This window comes from Pseudonaja textilis, chromosome 1 (genome assembly GCF_049901715.1).
Source record: "Pseudonaja textilis isolate UNSWEBS1 chromosome 1, rPseTex1.2, whole genome shotgun sequence".
In the NCBI taxonomy this organism is placed as follows: domain Eukaryota; kingdom Metazoa; phylum Chordata; class Lepidosauria; order Squamata; family Elapidae; genus Pseudonaja; species Pseudonaja textilis.
The window spans coordinates 87,001,632-87,023,191 of NC_141990.1; the positions used below are offsets into that span (position 1 = coordinate 87,001,632).

Below are 21,560 nucleotides of genomic sequence, written 5' to 3' on the forward strand. Positions count from 1 at the left end.
CCAATCGCATTCTTTTCTAGAACCTTGTCAACAACCGAGCGTAATTATAGCCAAATTGACAAAGAGGCCCTAGCCGCCGTTGCTGCAGTCAAAAAATTCCATGAATTTCTTTTTGGTCACAACTTCGAACTTGTCACAGATCACAAACCACTGCTGGGGCTCCTCTCAGGAGAAAAACAAACACCGCAAGTCTTGTCCCCCAGGATGACTAGGTGGGCCCTATTCCTGGCGGCCTACTCGTACAAACTGGTTCACCGCCCAGGAAAAACCTCAGCCACGCCGACGCCCTCAGCCGCTGCCCGTTGCCAGCACCCGTGGAGGACCCGGCCCGGTCCATGCCATTTTCGATGCCAGTGAGTTCGACATCCCAGTCACCGCTGGCGACATCGCTCTCCACTCCAAAAAGATAAACTTATCGCCCAGGTTCTGGACTGGGTACGGAGGGGTGGCGGGCGGTAATCTCTCAACTGAATTCTCACCGTTCAAAACCCGCCAGCAAGAACTTTCCAGTTTACAGGGCTGCCTGTTATGGGGGACCAGAGTTGTCATTCCAAAACCGCTGCTACAAGACACCGTCCTGAAGGCATTACACGAGGGGCACCCTGGCATCGTCCGGATGAAAGCGTTGGCTCGGAGTTACGTCTGGTGGCCGGGCATGGACGACGAGATCACGAAATGGGTAAGCTCCTGCCGCCCTGTCAAGAATCCAGGCCAGCACCACCGATCACCACCCCAACCAAATGGGAAAGTACCAACGCACCGTGGTCACGGTTGCACATTGACTTAGCCGGGCCCTTCCACGGCAAGACCTTCCTGGTGGTCGTGGATTCATTCTCCAAATGGATCGATGTGGCCCTCCTACCCACAACCACCACCCGAGCAATTGCTCAGGCTCTGACCCGCTTATTTGTTACACACGGTCTGCCTGACACCATAGTCTCAGACAATGGCCCCCAATTTACGTCTACAGAATTCAGCCGGTATGCCACCAACCTGGGCATCCGGCATATCCTAACGGCCCCTTTTCATCCCGCCAGCAATGGGTTGGCGGAAAGAGCCGTTAGGTCAGCAAAGAGCGTTGGCAAGATTCACTCAAGGCGACTGGCACTCCAGACTCTCTCGTTTTCTCTTAAGCCAACACTCGACCCCATGTACTGTCACAAACAAGTCCCCAGCCGAATTACTGATGGGCAGGCGTCTAAGGACAGTGCTAGATAGACTGCATCCCCACTATTGCCCAGACACACCATTGGGCTCTAACACTAGGGTCAGGAGTTTTGTATTACAGGACCAAGTTTTTGTCAGGAACTACGCAGGCGATCCCCTGTGGGTACCTGGGAAGATCGTGGCCATCACCGGGCCAAGGTCATACCGCATCCAGTTGGGGACGGGCGTATCTGGCGGAGGCATCTGGACCAGATAAGAAGTCGCCAGAGGCGAACATGCCGACGCTGACCCAGGGACTTCAGTGACCCTCCAATCGCCGCACCCGAATCCTAGCTGGGACCTCCAGAGTGACCAGTCGCCACCAGCCGAGTCGAGGAACGGACGGTGAGACCGGGACCGTCCTACAGAGTCATCAGCCGTACCAGCCGGCGACACCACCGGGTTGAGTGGCAATGACAATTTAACAATCCAACCCGAGGACTGTGACCACTCCCAGACTCCAGTCCGGACCCCAGATCGACCCTGTTGCCCGGCAAGGCCAGTTCCTGACTCCCAGAACTCTATGCCACTTTGTGCATCGCCAGAACTGCGCCGGTCGGGCGCTCACACAAACCACCAGCTTACTTAAAGGACTATTCGTGTTCGTATCTAGAGGGAAGGGGTGTTATGTCCTCGGGACTGACACAAGTTCCCCCTCAGGTCCGTTCATACTGCGGGGGCGTTTGCAGCCCCCATTGGCTGGCTCCCTTCGACAGCCGGCTATAAAAGCCGGCTGCTAGGTCGAGCCAGCCGCTGTTCGCTGGAAGGTCTGTTGTTAGCTTACAGACGCGACAGCCCCCTTTATTCCCCTGAATAAAGTGTGTTATTGAGATGCTCTGGTGTGGCCTCCCCTTTGTTCCGAGTTATAACAATAAAGGTGTATGATGGCATGATGGTTTAAATTGTCCTATTATTCCTGGAAGGTCAGTTTGTGACTTTGGGGAAGCTGCTGTCAATCTCTCTAACTTACCCCAAAGGCTATTCTATAAAAAGCTGAAGGAGAATGCTATGTACCGATGATTCCTGGAAGGAAGGTGGGGAATGAATCTAACAAGCAAAGACATAAATAAAACACACTCATCTTTGTGCTTAAAACAACAACTAAACTAAGATTCAGTAAAACAGTGAAAACATGATCCTAATATTAGGCAGTAAATGACAAAATCTGAAGAAGGTAAATATTTCTTTTATCCATCCTGAATAAATGAGAATTTATGTCCTTGAGTAAACAGAAAGATTTTGAGATAGGTCCTAAAACTCAAAGTGAAGCTGCCTCTTCATCTCCTTAAAAGAGACTGTTTTCCATTATCAATTATCAATATAAAATCCTACACTGCACAATTTAAATCTGATTATTTGAAATGACAAGATATCCATATAAGGTCATTGTATTATTGGGCTTCATGGAGAATAAAACACATGCTTACACACTGGAAAGAGAATGGAAGTTACTGGAAGTAACGTTCCTTAAAATGTGGTCAGTTAAACCCTGTTTTGTTTTAATTAAACAATGTTAGATTCTTGTCTTGCACATGCCCAGAAGAAAGTTCCCTCCAGTACTGAGTGGCCTTGATAACATTGTACGTTTTAATCACAGCTGGAGAGCTTTCTGACATAAGAGAAAAATATTGTTTTTGACTTCCAAGAAAATGAATATTACCCTGATGGGTTCTCAAAATCAATAAGATTAAAAAATTCTGATTTTATTAAATAGAAAACTATATTCCTACAACTCAATTTGGCAGTATTTTCAAGCACTTGTATGCTGGCAATCAGCATTTAATATAATTTGAACCTTTCATTTTCAAAATAATTGCAGAATGTTAAAAAACCAGTTTTGTAAAATAGCAACACATTTCAGTTCAGAAAGTAAGTTGCAGTCTCTCAAGAAATAGTTAAAGTCCTCAGATTAAAAGAGTAGGATTTGTATTCTTGTTATTTTCAAATAGCTGTCCTGGAATAAAGTATTCTGTATTTGCAAAGCTGCCAATCTTTCAATTTATTCAATCTGGAATCACAGTTATTTTTAGAAACTTTGGAGGGAGAGGAGATTAATAGCCTAACATTGGCCCAACTACAATTTTAAGAAATCTCTACCACATGAAAACCTGTTATAGGAGAACATATTGCTCAAAAGCATACCATCTGTATATGAAGTTTGAATACTCTTTGCAAAATTCATTGCACCAAATTCCTAATTCTTTTCCTCCTATTTACTGATTATCTGCTGCAGTGGCGAGTAGCTGATATGAATTCAGCACTGTTAAATGAAATAGTTAATTACAAAGTAACCGGCCTCATATTATCTAGCTACTCATCTACTCAGAATAAATATTTTTCTAGTGCCAGGAAGCTACCACAATTCACATTCAGTGGAACATGGATAAAATACTGTTGCAATAATTTGATGTAATAATGGTATATGAGAAAGACCCTGATAAAGGGAGCAAAGGGATACTGCATAGAAAATGGTCAGATAAGATGGGACATAGCCCACAGCTGCATAATAGGCTCAGAAGAGATCCTCTCTAACTTCTCGGACAGTAAAGGAGACAAGGGGAGATTTGTACCTGCACACCTGCCAGAGTGATGTTGGTTAGCCTTCTCGGATAAACCAGACAGGAAACACGGCCAGATGAGATACTTTGTTGTGTGGTTACATTAACAGAACCTCGCAAATCTGAAAATACATATCTTCCATTGTCTCCTTCTGAACTTCTTTCTCTGCCCATTGTGCAGCTGTGTTTCTTCTTATCTGACCATTCCCTAGGCAGCATCTCTTTGCCCTATTTCATAACCAACAGATATAAAAATATATACCAAGAATGGGTAAGAACTGTTGGGTTTCTCTCCATCCCTCTCTCCCTCCCTCCCTCCTTCCCTAGTTCTGGTTACAGTTGATATTGTAATTGTAGTCTCCCAGAATTCCGATTTTGCTCTGACTTGCATTTATGGGATGGACTATTCCACATTATTTAGAGGCCTCTCCCACTGTTTACAAATACTATTTGTAATCCTACGTACACTGAATGCAACAAACCACTTTCATTGGCTGGATGGATATTCTGGATGGAATGGAGAGTAATTTTAATTTTCTGACATAATTACATATGGTATTCCCAAGGATCTCTAAACTGATATCTTTACAGATAATAAGCATGGACCAAGGTCTTAAAAAAGGCAATATGATTTAACAATAGAATTGTTAAAATTAAATTTAGTCCTCTGACTGAAGCACATCTGTGCCACCCACTAAAAAAAAGCAAAATAAACTGGGAAATATATATACATACGTAAATATGTAAGAGTTAAATACTCCTTCAGTGTACACAGCATGATATGTTTAATTATGAAGAGGATGAACACAAGAGCTTTCTATTGTGCACTGGAGCTGTGAAATAGTTTTTCCACTGATTAGAAACAATTACTCAGAGTGATGGATGCTTAAACATTTAGACAAACTCTTATACAGGCATGGAATAACTGTAAAGCATGTGATCTATTGGATGTTCCCTAAAGAAGGAATACATTAATCCACTGGGCTAAGACAGATATCAAGAAAAGCAAGAAAAATGTCTGCTTAGGAACAGCAGAAAGAAGATAATATTCATCCTGCGGTGGCGCAGTGGTTAGAATGCAGTACTGCAGGCCACTTCTGGCAGCGGCATGTAACTTGGCAGATTGAATCTCACCAGGCTCAAGGTTAATTCAGCCTTCCACCCTTCCTGAGATAGGTAAAAATGAGGACCCAGATTATTGGGGGCAATATGCTGACTCTGTAAACCACTTAGAGAGGGCTGTAAAAGTACTGTGAAGCAGTATATACGTCTAAATACTATTGCTATTGTTATCCCTGGCTCTGGGTATAAAATTTCTTATTCAATGTTAGGATTATGCAATATTTTAAAAGTTGGGGGAAGAGAAGAAAAATGTAGCATGTTGACTTTATTGTCATTTGTAGATATGAAATGCCTGTGGCTGAGACAAAACCCACCTGGTAAATGCTACTCAACACAGGCCAACCAGAGCTGCTTTTCTTCCATGAATGGCACTATTGTTGTTAGCAGACTTGCTATCCCTGGTCTGGATTGATCAAATTGATTGCTCAGTATAAAGCTAGTTTGGTTCTGCAATGGGAAACTGCCTCAGAGTGACATTTATACATGTTCTCTGAATGCAATATTTCATGTACTTCAAATGCCCAAATACACCCCCTTTAAGTCACTAGATTCAAAATTGTGGTATTTCAAGAAGCACTTTTAAACAGGGACTTGGGAAATGCCAAATAATTTATAACAGCGATTTAGAGTGACTAAAAATACTTTAGCTCCTGTTTTGCCAGTCTGACAGAACAAGGAAGTAATTATAAATGACATTTGACATTTCCAGAGCAAACACTGTAATGAGTAGCAGAGGAGATTTGCAAACGCCGAATGGTCCACCTTGCCGAAACAGAAATGTCTTTCACTACTGCAAAGCCAGTCTTAACTACCCTGAAGTATCTTAAACCTCATCAATTTGTAGCTATACAAAGAAAATAAGAAATATTATGAGCTTAAATGTGGCTTAATAGAGCATTTACTTTATCTCCCATCACAATCTGATACACATATAATAGATGATATACTATTGTTTTCAAGGATATTTTTTACCAGAATTCACTGCAGTTAAGTACTTGATATATTAACATGCTATTATTTTTGGAATATCGCATTTTGAATGTGGGGGGGTGTTAGAAGGGAGAGGGAAATCTTACTGAACACACCAGTATTATTTATATCTAAACAGGCAAAGATAAGATCAGAATGTTTTTGTCACAGCAAAGTTGAATCTATGAAGAGATTTACATGGAAGAAAATTCAACAGAATCTGTTCCATTGTAATGTAATTAAATTTCAGTGAGTATGAAAAGTGACTGGACAATTCCAGTCCAATAAATAACATGAGAATCCTACTCAACACAGAAAATCAATAACAGTGCATCTCTACTTCCATTCGGTTAAGGAAAGATTAATGTTTCTTGGAAGGGACAAGCAACTAACACACCCATCAAATAAATGCAGGTATTGATTGATTGATGTGCCATCAAGTCATTTTCAACTCCTGGCGATCACATAGATAGATTTTGTCCATGAAAATGCAGATATAAACCATTCTTATTTTATCCTACTCCTGTCTAGGTAACTGTTTATTCATTTTGTAATGGAATCTTTATTCCATGTCTGCATGACACACGAGACCTACTAAATTTATGAAGATTAATTATTCCAGAGTCAGGGTAAAAAACAAAGAACAGTTTATCAGTGTATATAGTCATCATCTCAGTCCAGAGATTTTTTATCACTTTAATTAACATGAAAGAAGTAATAGCTCATAAATACTAGAAAAGGTCACTCCTGTCATTGGTTCAGGGAAATAGTTGAGCGGGGATTAATTAGTTATTTTCATCTTTCTTTGCATGCAGCTGCTTTCTCAGCACTTTTACATTTGAGGATAATGAGGAAAGCTGGAACAAGCCAAACCAAGGAAAAAAGATACCCGATAACCCAATCAAGTCTCTTCTCTATCAGAAAGTTGCCAATTTTTTTGCCTCCTGGAAGAACACTTCCATGTTCACAATTTAGCAGTTTTACCGCTAAGTTGATAAAATGAGCTGGAAAGTTTATGTCTACTGAGCAATTTTTGCAGACATCTCACAGCCCAAAACTGATATTAACATAAAATGAATAGATTTCAAAAAGAAATTGTAAATCTAGCTAACTGATTATAGCAAATCCTAAGCAGAGCTTTCAAATCAATCTTTTTGACTTGGTGACACATCTAGATTTTTGAGAAGTTATTAAGGACACCATTACCCAATGAATACTGCAAGAGGAAATGACACTTTGAATCATAAAATGTCTGCTGTGATGGACACAGTCAAAAAACACCAATGTCAAATAAAAACTAAAGGAGCAAGTATATAACAGAATCGACACCTTAGCTCCAAAATTCACATTCTGTTTCAGATTAATCCCAACACAGGAGCCTAAAAACCTAATTTCCGGAATGTAAAAACAATGCCTTCATCCAGGGCTGTCAAAGTCCCAGCCTGCAGGCTGGATGCATCAGGTGCTGGCCACACCCACACCCAGTTTAGCGAAGGGGAAAAAAGTCCGGATACATCACGTAACACCACCGTGATGACGTGTGTTTGACACCCCTGCCTTAATCACTCATTGTTTTTTCAGTCAGGATTGATTGCCCAGAAACATACTTTTCTTCTGGACCTTCTTTTCAAAATAACATGACCTGCATTTATTGACCTGCTTTCCCAAATTCCTGAAAGGTTGCCCATAGACCTTCCTCATTTCTTCCATGCTGGGTTATGCGTACATCACTATCTTAGCCCTAACTTCACTGCTTTCTCTTTCACTTCATGGATCACACCTAGAAGATTTCCAATCCCACAAAGGTTCCACTTCCAGTAACTAGATGTTATTTGGTTTTTCAGGTTTACGCTTTTGAAGAAGCATGGCATTCATAGAACTAATCAGATCTGGCCTATACAGAGAACGGCTGAAGTGCCTTGGAATTCTCCGCAGGAATAGGCATTCGTTAATGGTAACATTCCTCAGTAATAATCAAGGACAGCTTGAACATTTATAATTATATTCTCAGATGTTCCATAGTTTTGAAAAGCTAAAGCTTAATTGTTAATTGCATAGTAGACAAGGAATATTAGATTTAAGCTTTCTATTTGTGAAGTTTCCTGGATATTCTTACTTTTTTAAATTTAAAAATATTAGAAATAAGAAGGATTTGAGAATTTAAACAAAATTCAATAAATTTTCATTTGAAAACACTGACTTTGAAAAAAGCAGAAAAGAACGTTTTTGTCTTTGGAGTATTCTAAAGTCCTAGTCAGGTGTGAAAAACCAGGTCCTCATGTGAAGGTCCAATTAAATTGATTTAATGCTAGAAGCCTATGCACTAGAATCTTCTCAACTAATGTTTAGAACCTGCTTGGAATTAGACAAGGGCCAATGAAATTTGGGTGGGGTGGTTTGGACTTAATTGTGGCTAAGTAAGGATTCCAGACTGATCCCTTTTCTAACTCTGCTCCAAGGCTCTGTACTCCTTCTCCAATCCAACATAACACTCCAGAATAGCGACCACACTGGTGGCTTCTGAATTGATAGAAAGGAATGGCAACCTTTTCAATTATTCTACCTTAAAAAAGCTATTTCAATTCAATCCCTTTCAACCATCCTCTCATTAAACTTTAAAATCAAAGTTAAACTATGAAAAAATGGGTTTCTTTGTGGAAGCTGAATATCAAGACAGCTCGCTGTACTATGTTTTGCACTGAATTCAAACACTTAAAATAATGTGAAATGGACCTTTTCTGAACATAATTGTGATGTACCAATGTAAAAATTACTGCATGTGTGAAAGGCAACATATGCACATGCTTCAAACATGATCCCAGAGAAGAGCTTTGGAAGATATGAGAGCACAAATTTACCCTGTTTTTCAAAACTTATATAGTCTTGATAGGTTAGAATGACATATGCATCTTACTGAACCGAAATACACTATCATAATTTTATTTTTCCCCAGACATGCAGTCTTCCAGAAAGGAACTGCCATGGTAACAGTTAGCAGAACAAGGTTGTATTGATATTTTTCTCATTTCCAATGCATATGGCTGCTTGCCAGGTCAGCACTACCACTAATTTAATTCACAGTAATGAAACTGTATGTCTAGGAGTAGCAGAGTGCATTCAATATTCAACGTATTTACAATTCGCACATGTAGATTCAGAACTTTGAATTCAGATATTTGGAACTAAACATTTCTTCCACAAAAGTGAAGGACCATTGAAGAGCCCTTTTTTTTTTTGCTTTTTCTCTTTTTTAAGGGAGATAATACAGTATAGCCAACTATACAACTAGGCGAAATTACTTTAGCCTAGCAAACAACTAAAAGTATTCTCTACCCTTATTTATTAAGGACAGTGATGATTCTGATTGTCTCTGCCATTGGTAAGCAACAGAATAGGACTTCAGCATAATTTATGGCTCCTGAGCTTGGAGGGAAGACCACTTTGTGTCTCCCTCATATCTGAGTGCAGTCTGGAAAACAACAGTACCTAAAATGACTCTGTTGGATCCACTGCCTTAACTTCAGGATTCATCTGAAATTATACATTTCATGGTTTTCAATGTTTAGCCTGGTTTTAAAATTTTTCTCCTTGTTTCCCATTTTTAAATAACAAAAATGAAAAGAGTTCCAAAACCTTCAATGCCTTCACAATGTTTGTGTTATAATAGTCCCAATAAAGGTAATCATCTGGCTATGATTTGGCTTGGATTTGGCTTATCTATTGCACCCTCACCTAGCCAGAAGACACTAGTTGTGGTTAGTAAGCCAAGATTGGTTTGAATATAGATAATGGTGTATATAATTATTCTGTTTGCAAAAGGCACTTAGCTTTGTCGGTTCGGTCATCAACATGCATACATCTGTCTTGTAGCTGTACCAGCCTACAGACTTTCAACTAAAGGAAAATGACCTTTTACATGAATAAAAAATAATGCAGATGATGTCCTGCAGATCCAGGCTTACAATAGTAAAGAATAATCCAACTGTGTCACAAGCATAAGAGCTAGCTTTATACTGTGGCATAAAGTAATTCAATCAAGGGACAAAACTGACCCCAGAACTGCAGAGTTGAGTCAGATAGGAAGCCTGTCCTGCAAACAAGCAGGTATTGACGTCTGTAAAACACTAACCTTCATCACTTCTACCTGAAGGTCCTCATTGAGAGATGGAGTCACTCTGACTGCGTTCAGCATTTGATTAAGCAACTGCTTGTCATCAGAGTCAGTTTCCATGGATACAAATCGTTCATCAGACAGTAGCTTCTGCAAAGAAAAATGGAACTATTTAATTTCAGAGGTTCTCCATTTGATTCTCCCATAATGTTGTTATAAAAATAATGTTTACTAGCAAATTACCTTGCTTTTCCAAACAATATAACAGGGCAAGTTTTGGTGGAATAGTAATATCTATTTAACGCATGCAATGCCTATCACAAGATGCAATGAGCCTCACAATTCCTATTGCAGTTTGAAGAGGAAAAGCCTTTATGTTTCAGATAAGGCAAATAAAATCAGAAGATGAGTTCTAGCTCGGGGATGTGGACACATTTTCACAATCATCCAACCTAGAAGATTCAACCTTGACCACAAGAATTAAGGATAAGTTAGTTTGCTAACCAACTGATAGAAAACTAGCAAGTGCAGCATTTAATTTTGCCCTTGAAATGCAGAGCAATGCACTCATTCAATACTATTGGAGTAGCATTCAGGACTTTTCTCAAAAAAGATGAATTAAGTTTCTCCTCTCTCATGCATTCAGATGTGTTTTTTTTTCATCTTAAAAGCACCATAGCAACACTTGTCCCAAATGGAATATCTGTAACCATATCTTGGGGTACCAAAGACTTTTGTTTAAAGGATTCATTAGAGAAGTATGTGAGGACTATAGCACTTGCCAGAGATGTCCTTTTGTGTAGGCTTCACAAAGTCCACCTTTCATTTAGTGACATGAAAGGCTTCTTCTTAGTCCATAAATATTCACTGCAGCATTGTCCCCCAACTGGAAGTGTGTCAGTGTACAATTCCCAAGAGAGCTGGCTGAGAATGCTTTAAGCAGATATATTTTGAGAGCATCAAATCTGAGGAAGGCTACATTACAACCAGGGATGTGACAGCTCAGCGATTAAGACACTGGCCTTGTTGCTTCGAAAGTCAGCATCCCCGGTTTGAGACCTTAGCATTGCGCGATGGTGAGAGCTTCTGTTACTTGCCCACCTAGCAGTTTGAAAGCATGCAAATGCGAGTAGATAAACAGGTACCACATTGGTAGGAAAGTAGCAGCATTATATGCATCTTTGGCATATAGCCATGCTGGCCACATAACCACAAAATTGCTTTTGAACAATGTTGGCTCCCTTGGCTAGGAAATAGAGATGAGCATCACTTCCTAGAGTCAGACATGACTGCACAGGAGACCTTTACCTTTACCACCTATAAAGGTTTTGCCCAGGATTAATCCTAATGCATAGTCCTGCTTATCTTCCATATCATTTTATGAACCTGCATGCTTTTAAAGTGTATAATCAAGCTTTCATATCATTCACTTTTCCTGTCAACCGCTTATTTCATTCAATAACTCCAAATCTGGTCAAACGTTAGCTACCTACCTGCATCCCTGCTAGAGCTTGCTGTGCCAGTTTCATATTCTTACTCTCCAAAGCAAGTTGCAGCGGAAGGAGACACTTCTCCCTAGTGAAAGAGAGGTTTCTTCAGAACTCAGAATCAAGTAGCTTATATTTTTATAATTCATGTTTCAAAGTTTATTTTACTTGTAGTGTAGTCTCCCTTTGATCCATACATGAATGACAAATGGAGCGGATGTAGCTACGTTGTTAGCAATCTCTTCACTGTGATCATTTGTTCAATCATAGGCAACAAAATTATACAATTCCTATAGTTATTTTCCTCTTTGGGGCCCTTTTCTTTTCTTTTTCTTTAACTGATATCAAGGGATAGATCCAGTGGTGGGATTCAACTGGTGTAACAACTGGTTCAGTGAGTGCGCCCTTTGCGCGCATGCACATTTTAAAAACAGCCATTTTCAGCCCTAAAACTTACTTTCTGCTGCAGCCCCGGTAAGTAAAACAGCTGTGCCGTGCAAATCAGCTGGGCTTCAAAACAAAGAAATAAAGGATAGACTAGGGCGGGGCGAAGGGGCAGGGCCAAATGATCGCCGGAACTACCGGTTCACCTGAACTGGTCCGTACCAGCTGAATCCCACCCCAGGATAGATCAATAACCCATCTTAACTGTGATTCAGCAAGACAAATTTGAGCCAGGATTTAAAGCTGAATAGAACATAAATATAACAAACAAAGACATAAAGTATCTATCTATGTTTACAGCCCCAAAATGGGAGTGTCGGAAGAAGATTGTTTGTTACACTTGAGTAGAACAATTTTATAATCCATTTTAGAAAATTAGATGCCTTTTTTTTAACCCAAAAGTGTTCTTCTGACTTCAAAGCTGTTGTTTTCTTCTATTACAAAGAGAAATGATCTCCTCATCAAAATTCCATGTAGCCAATAATTTCTGCAAAGTTCTTGAACTCTATATAATAATATAGAATTCCTTCGTCAAAATTTGGATAGGATTTTTTTAATGCTTTTGCACAACACAAAACCTGTCTTGGATGATGTCCACTTTTAGATTGTAAAAACAACCCTTATAAGAATTAGATTCTAGCTTGATATGAATATACCGCAAAACCAGCAATCAATGTATAATAATCAAATGGAATATTGCTCCAATATCCTGATACTCCATTAAGAATATGGATAGGATAGTCATTCAATTCATATTTCAATAAAGTCAATTTAATTTAATTTTTTTAAGACCGATAGTGATCAGAATTCAAACACAGTATACTTTTCATACTTCCTAAAAGTTGGAAATCAGGTTTTTTAAAGTCATGTATTAAGAGAAATTACAGATTAGAATGCACACAATCTTAGCCTTTTTTTCTTAATATACACATTTTTAATAAACATATGAAGAATAATATATTTATCAGGAAAATGCATATCAAAATAATTTGTTATAACAAAAATATTTATTAGAAAGAAATTAATAAACTTTTATCTAGAATTTTACTAAAACATTTACTAATATGCAAAATGGGCTGGAACAATGTTGTATTTCAATAAATGTGAAAGCTACAGCAAACTGATTTGGAGAATGCCATAGCAGTATTAACAGCATTGTTCATATGTTAACAGAGAGAAATTCCTCATAATATTATAAACATAAATAATAAACAGTCTCCTGTTTTTCAATGGTATCAAAGAGGTATGTAAAGCAGGTAATTCATTTCACGAAACAATATGGCTCTCTTTGGCCATCAATTTTAGCTAAAAGTCTATGAGATATAATCAGAGGGAATGGGAATTTATCCATTCTTATTTTCAACATCAACAAAGCTGGATTATTCAGGCAAGAACCCAAAGATCCAGCATTCAAACCTCTACCCTTACTACTACAAATGTAAAATACCTTAACATCCGATTTGTGATGCTAGTAAATCCTTAGATATTAAAGTCTATGGGTTGGATTTGAAAGGATAATGAGAAGATTATTTCTGAACCCATTCTTCCTTTCTAACATCGAGTGTAAGAAAAGAACAAAGCAACGAAGCAAAAGCAGAAAAAAGTACATTCTGAACATGTTTGGAAATTCTAGCTTGATTCTGCTATATTTATTGTGCCCTTAGAAACAAAAATCTCTGTTGCCACTATTATTACTGTATGGCAATCATCTAGACATCAATCTGGCAAAGGAACAAGTAAATTCTAGCAAAGCTGATGTAGTGCATTACAACTAAAATCCACAAATACATTGATCGTCAGAAAACCCTTCAGGTAAAGATACAACATTTTAACGGATAAAATTGGTTTATTGGTAAACTATGGAACTAGTTGGGTTTAAAAAATCTTGAAGACTATTAGATGGAAGCAGAGAGATAGAGGAAACTCTTAATTTCCTATTAGTGGTCATCTGAAATGTTTGCCCTTATTTGGACCTGAGTACAGTATTGTAGGGAAATATATTACAAATCACAACCTAATTCAGTTAGTTAACCTCTTAGCCAAAGAGGTTTTAACCGAAGCTCTGATTTAGCCAAAGCTCTGATTAATGTTATGGGACCTTCTTAATTCCCATCACAGCATTTAGCAACATTAAATACCAATTAGATACTTCCTGCCCTTATCAGCTAAAGTTTTATCACTAATCTCTTCATTCTACAATTTGACCCATCGGATAGTTCCACTAGCTCCAGAATGCTAGAGTTTGAATTTTAACACTGCAATGGGGAATAAAAAACTAAACCAAACAACTGTAAAATAGGCAAATGAAGTATAGTTTGGAACTGTAAAATGGACAAATGAATTATAGCATGAAACTTCTAAAATTCCAGCCTACTTCAATTGACATACAGAATAGAAGTCTAAGAACATGTTTGGAAATGTCCATTTCTTTGAATACAATCCAATTGAATTTATTACTATGTCTTCAAAGCAGTGAACAATTATTTCATTCTTCTTACTGCATAAGCATTTTATTTATCATTGTGGCTATACGTACCAGAAGCAAGGAGACTCAGGTTCTACTCTACATTTAACTATGGATGCTCACAGGGTGATTTTCAGCCACATGCTTTTTCTCAGCTCAACCTACCTCACAAAGTTGCTGTTAGGGGGAAAATGGGAGAAAAGAGCACTATGGATGCTACCTTGAATTGTTTTAAGGAACAGAGAGATATAAGTCTAATAAACAATATGTAAGGGATTGTCTGAATTAGTCAGATTATCTAAAGTCAGATTACTTAAAGGTTCAGACCAGTGAAAGTATTTGACATGAAGAAAGTAAAAAGTGGAAACTGAAACAAAGTTTGCAAAAATTATTTCAATGGAAGGCTATCAAAGATTACCACATCATCTTGGTAAATGTTGAAGCGATTGAATGGAAGCCATTGTTGATGCATGAAATAGCGACATGGGGAAAAGCACTTCTAGATGCACAATCCTGGCAGAAACCCAGGACGAAAAAACTTTTAGTTTTCTAATGCTTAGAAAGAAGGAAATTAAATTGGCTTCATATTTTTTTACAACCTGAACCAATTTTACAAAAGTTGCACGCAACTCCCATGAGCTTTACCCACCTTCTGCAAAAGCTCAGGCAATCCTTAAAATTGCCTGTCCTACTTATTAGAGCAGAAAGATAGTTCTAAACTTAGCTTTTATTATACCACATAACCTGCAGATGTAAACCAAAGCAAAAGCAACTATTGACATTCTCTTTTTTTAAAAAAAATCTACGTAATCTAGAACTACAGTGTTAGAAAATGTTGTCCAAAGCTAAAGGAAATGACACAAAATTTCAGAACATGATTTTCTTCATAAGTGTGAGGGAACAAATGCCATATGGCTAACAATTATAAGACAAATCCACCATGTAATGGTGGTGTGATTGAGAAAATTGTTTCTCCTTTTTTTCATCTATTAGAGCAGAGGTCTTCAAACTTGGCAACTTTAAGACTTGTGGACTGAAGGACAAGTTTTAAAGTTGCCGAGTTGGGGACCCCTGTATTAGAGCCATAGTTAAAAGGTCAAGAAATAAATTCATACAGAAAATAAGAAATCTTGAAGTCAATTGTGCTCTCACACAAAATGGTTATATTTTTATGGGCACAATACTTGTTGTTGCCAGTTATGAAGGAAGCTCTTCCTTGCTTCTGTTTTAATATTGATATGTAGTAATGACACATGGCTAAAAACTGGAAGTCTGTGTGGTTTAGTCCTGCCTTAGGCAGTCAGCTGGGTGACCTTGGGCCAATTAGTTTCTCTCAGCCCTAAGAAGGAGGCAATGGCAAACCTCTTCTGAAGAACCTTGTCAGTCCAGGCAGCCTCTGAAAATAGGACAGAAGTGTGTGTGTATACGTGTGTGTGTGTGTGTGTGTGTGTGTATGTATATGTATGTATGATACACACACACACACGTATACACACATATATATCTTCTGTTCAATTGTGTCCTATACTTGCACTTCATCTTCCATAAATGCTAATAAGTAGCCACTTAGGCTGGACTTTTATCAGTATCAATCCAGAGAACAAAGCAAATAGGAAATAACAAAGAAGGAAAGCATGGAGATACATTTTGTACTATCCTCCATAACCCAAGGCCTTCTAACCATCAGAAATATGCCAAAGCTATGGCCCCAAAGACAAAAATATATCTAGAACTTCATGACAGATCTGTAATGTTTGCTCCCCTGCTTCTATAGTCTTAATCCTGCTACTGTTATTACCTAATGACATTTTAATGTTTCCCAAAACTTGCACATCATCTAAATTCATGCATAATGCATCATTATCTATAACAGTGGTCCCCAACCTTTTTTGTGCCGCGGCCTGGTACCAGCATCACAAAATCATCCGTAGCCCGGTAGCGGCATCAGCACGCATGGCAAGGCGAGCCGAGTGACCGGCCAGCCAGCAGTCCCCCACTTCTCCCCGCCACCTTCTACTCCTCCTTTGTACCTGTGTCGATGGGCTTCACGACGGCTTCGGGACAGTCGCTCGGCTCGCCTTGCCATGCATGCTGAAAGAATCCTCGCGCCTTAGTTTTGTTCAAAGCCGCCCCCCCTTGATGAAACTAAGGCGCGAGGATTCTTTCAGCACCCAAATGCCACTTTCTACCCGGAAAAGCTCACCGGAAGCACTTTTTCATCAAAACAAGATGGCGGCGCCCAGCAAACCGGCGGCCCGGTAGAAATTGTTCCACGGACCGGTACCGGTCTGATCTATAACACTATTATCATCATCAATAACACTATTAGTATGTTTATGGCGTAATGTGTTGTATGAACCCAGCTACTGTGACTGAAAATATGGTTTATGAATAAGCCTGCCCAAAATTGGTTCATTGCACACACTAGGATTAAACAATATATTAACTAAGTCATTTTTTTCCTATGCAAGAAGGGGGCATCCAGTGCCAAATTGGTGTCTACTTTCAAACAATTTATTAGAAAGAGAAGCATAATTCATAATCTCTTCTGAGCTTTTAATTTCACCCATTTCCATTTCTTTACATATTTTGTGGCCTTTAGACTTTTATAAGCTTTGAACCATGCGGATTTTATAGAATTGTCTTTCTCTGATTATGGAATTACTATTACCAAAAAAAGCAATAACAATGTGAATTAATGATGGCAGCATTAATTGGGATAGCACAGGAATGCACTTCACAATGGCACTTTAAAAGCTTCCAAGTTACTACCTTCATTTCTTTTCTCCTTCCCCCATTACAATAGATGTGATGTTCTTGTTGATTTTGGGGGCTGAGTTTTTACAGAAGTTGGGGGAAAGGAAAAGAATGCCTTGACAAACACAGCATTTCGCACCATATTTCAAGCAATCTATGTACTCAAGCATTGTTGAACATCTCAGAACCACAAATACATAACAATAGTGAGAAAATGGAAAACTTGACCAATGGGACAATTTGCTTTTATCTTAGTTCCTAGCAGTGCCACACTGATTTGAAGAGTCAGCAAATGTAAAAAAGAAAAGACTTTCACTCTTTCATTTCAAATGTCACTCATAAGCGAAGAATAAAAAAAAAAGTATTTCCTACCTTAACTGATAAGGAGGGATCTTTGTAGTACCATCCAGAGATTCTAATGTTTCTGAATAGAAAAGGGGCAATGAATTGTTTCAGAAAGCATCCAGCATGGAATTGAAAACATACATCAATATATATAGTCTTACGCAACTTGAAGTCCCATCTTGCTCAATCAGGATTATCACAGATTAAAATTTTTCAAGTTGTACACTGCAACTACACATATGTAGACTGACATGAGCAGGTATTCAAGTGTTCAGAACTAAATTAAAATCAACTTTCCCCCAATAAATTATTTTATAGGCTCTGTTCTTCCTCTTATTTAGGCCTACTTTTTCCTTGGTAAAGTCCCTTTCCATATGGTACAATAAGATATCTCAAATCTTGTCTCTTTAGCTTAAATGATACCATTTCCTAACTTCTATATGAGTTTATTATGCTTATGTAAGAAAATGCACATGAATTATTGTTTAATTAATGTACCAAACTCAAATCTTAAAATAAATAAAAGTATAGTTTTATGATCCATGTTACTTTTTATTGTTTGAATCAGAAGATTTTACAAACACTAATTTAATCTGAACTGAATGGTATCCATTATTTAAAATCCTCCCTAACCTATTTTTCTCTAATTGGTAAGTGAAAATAAAATAATTCATCTTATGGATTACCCCATTCCTAGCTCTGAATAAAAAAAAAGTAAATTATTTTAGCACACGTTGATGCAAGGATACTTAATTTATTTTAAAACCTCAACAGCGTAAACTTCTTAAATATATAACTTCAAGGAACATGTTAAAAAGACTATTACTCTACATATGAATAGCAAAGGCAAAACTATCAACCATTTTAAAGTTATAAAAATAGTGAAGCAGCCTAGCATAGAACGACATGCACATTTATATAGCATACCAAATTTATATAACTAAAGAAAATCTTTATATAACTAAAGAAAGTATATATTGATAAAAAAAGTGAGCAGGTACATTTTTTCTTTAATCTACACTGTGATATCTTGTTTGACCATTTTCTAATCAGAATGTCTTGTGTGTTGCAGGTTAGTAGAGGCCTGTGTATGTATGTAAAATGCATGTTTAAAAGGGGTAGGGCTTTGATTACATTTTGACATTTTAATTTCCTCCCTGCAGATACCATCACAAAATAGCTTAAATAAAGCTGTTGGCAGAATAATAAATTGCTAGGCACTCACAGGATATTAAGCCAGCAACTTTATAATCCCAATCTATTATTGTTACCATTTTCCTTTTAATATTCATTACCTGCAGATATGGAGATTGCAGTAATATTCCTGCTTGGTTTATTGTAAAGTGTCACTTATAGATCACCAAACCAAGAAAAATGGATTAAAAATGAACAATCCCAAAGGGATTGTAGCAATAGATTAAGTGTATGTTTCATTAAAGGAGAAAAAATATATACAGCTTTCAGCTACAGCTGGAAAACAAGGGCTGGTTGTTTGCCAGGCTGGCTTGCTGCCAGATGCCAATTATTAATAGGCCCTGCTATCGCCATTCTACGGGGTGTTGTCAAGGAGTCTTGGACAACCTTTGAATTATAAAAATTGCCTTCAAAAAGTCCTCTATGGTAGTTATTTCATCAGAAAACGGATGTTTGCAAGGGAGGATGCATGGATACTCTGACTACCCCAACACTTGTGACTGGCTAAATTAAATCAGTGTATAGGTAGTCCTCAACTTATCAGCATATGGGTAGCCCTCAATACCATTTGTTTAAGGACTATTCAAAGTTATGATGGTGCTGACAAAAGTGACTTATGATTGGTCCTCACGCTTACAGCTATGGCAGCATCGCTGTGGTTACGTGACTGCAAACCAGGATCTTAGCAACTGGCTTGCGTTTACCATAATAGCAGCTTCCTGTGATGGTCATTTGTGACCTTCCCAGTTGGGTTTGGATGAATAAGCCAGCAGGAAATGTCACAAGAAACAGTCATGTGATGTCTCACTTAACAACCTTGGAAGAAAAGGTTATAAAATTGGGTGCAGTCACCTGATGTCTCACATGATGATTGCTTAGCGATGAATTTTCCTATCCGAACTGTGGTCATATGTCGATGGCAACTTGTAGCACATTTCTGTTTTTATTATTTTCCTATGGGCGCTTGACCAGTTCTGCATCTTAGGAGCAAAGGCAGTCTGGCCTGATGGTTAAAGCCATGCTAGGAGCACGGACACCCAAGTTCTAGCCCTGCCTCACGCATAGAAAGTGACTGGATGACAGACTTGTTGCCCAGAATAACAGAAGTTGCAACTGACTCCAAGGGACCAAAACAAAAACACAATCCAGCTTTCAGAATAGAGTTTTAAAAAGAGCTAAAGAAATAAGCCTTAACACAATCTGAGTACATGGGGGATTTACTGCAGCCCTAGAGGTGATTGTAAAAATATACTGGGGTATTTTTCAGGAGGCAAGTGGACTTTCTGGTTTTTCTTGGAAGACCTTTCTCTTGTCTCAGAGCTGAAAAAGCTTCTTGGGTGAGAAGCGAAACGTCTTCCAAGAAAAACCAGAAAGTCCACTTGCCTCTTGAAAAAAAAAAGGCACCTTTGGGACAACCATGACCTGCATGACTGAAAATCTCCGTAGATATATATACTGGAGTAAATACATCGGAGATGTGGGCGGAGGAGAGCCCATTGCCAGGAGAGCAAAGGGTCCCTCGACCCGCGCGGAGCGAAGAAATAGACAGCCGAGGATGGACGCGACCGCAAAAGCGCATTGAGAAACGGCACAAAAACACCTCAGCCCCGGGTTTTTAAAGGCAGGTTGGGCGATAACTGGGGTGGAAAGGTGCAGCTGGCGCAGAAGGCATTGGAAAAGCAGCCCAGGAAGAGCGGGTCGGCTTTCCTTGCTGGCGCGGAGGAGGTGCAGGAGGAAGAGGGAAGGTGCCTGCCGCCTGCCGCTCGCTTCCTTACCGCTGGCCCAGGTGCAACTCTCCTTGATCGCCTTGTATTTGCTCCCCGACGCTTCCTTCTGCAGCTTCTTCAGGATTTCTTCCATCTTGCCCGCCTTTTTTCCGAGGCGCCCAAAGGGAAAGGGAAAGTCTCCGGGCCGGGGGTGCGGCGAGAGGGTGGGCGCTCAAGCGCTACATCGGGGTTGCGCGCAGCATCTTAGCGGCAGCTGTTGATGAATCATGCTAAGCTCCGGGATCTGGTGGGGGGGGGGGAGAGAGGACACGTCACTCGGCGCGCTCCTGCCCCTCCTCGCCCGGCAGAGGGCAGGCGGTGACGGCAGCTCCCTGCGGTGGCTGTCCAGACCTCCAGCCACAGCGCCACCAGCGGGAGGGTGGGCCGGACTGGTTGCCGAGGGGCAGGACGGGGAAGCCGGCGTGATCTTTGCTGACGTGGGGACCCAGCCGTTCAGTTTTATTTAGCAAACGGTGCTGGGTGAATCAGACTTGCTATGGTCCTCTCCTAATCCAGACATCATTTCTCCCCCCCAATGTGAATAGCGTCATGCCGCCTCAGAATAAAAAGAGCGCCACGGATCCAAAATACTGCAGCAGAACATTCTTTTCTCTCATTTTGGCAAAAGCAATGGTGGGTTATATTCCCAGGGGCAAATTAGAAGGCATGCCGACATGCCTAGGAACATGCTTGACGCTAAACAGAGAGAATCAAGAGAATTTAATAATCTGAATAATCTAAAATTACCCTGTTATAATCGGAAAGCTTGGCAAGCTCTGCATTGGATAGTTTTAAGCGATTGTTTAATTGGGGCTAACGAGAGTTTGATCGGCGATTAGACTCGTTTGTTGAATAAACAGGTTTTTGAGAATGGAAGAGAGGAATAGAAATAGGTTAAAACAGAGTCCGTGCAATGGAAAAAAAACATACTCTGAACCATAATACAGAAAGATTGGATGAGCTTCTAAGAGTTAATTCGTTGCCCAATGTAGGAATACGTGTAGAATATTACCTAGAACTACACAGAATTGTAGAATGAAACCACAAAGACCCAGTTCTTCCAGCTGTACTTTCCAACTGCTCCCCATACATTCTCACTACTCAATGAGACGTTTTTCCTCAGATAAAATTTAGAGA

General features: G+C 39.4%; 1 protein-coding gene across 1 annotated transcript in view; it reads right to left on the minus strand.

Annotated features, from left to right (window-relative positions):
* The window catches only part of ARFGEF3 (ARFGEF family member 3), a 75,446-nt gene extending 54,717 nt beyond the window's left edge, over positions 1 to 20,729 (minus strand). Inside the window, exons 1-4 of the mRNA XM_087940359.1 lie at positions 20,433 to 20,729; positions 17,491 to 17,542; positions 11,460 to 11,541; positions 9,985 to 10,116 (exon numbers count right to left, since the gene is read on the minus strand). Coding sequence (XP_087796485.1) covers positions 9,985 to 10,116; positions 11,460 to 11,541; positions 17,491 to 17,542; positions 20,433 to 20,517 — 351 coding nt within the window. The 5' untranslated portion in view covers positions 20,518 to 20,729. The remainder of the gene's footprint in view (positions 1 to 9,984; positions 10,117 to 11,459; positions 11,542 to 17,490; positions 17,543 to 20,432) is intronic.
* Positions 20,730 to 21,560: the final 831 nt, after the last annotated feature.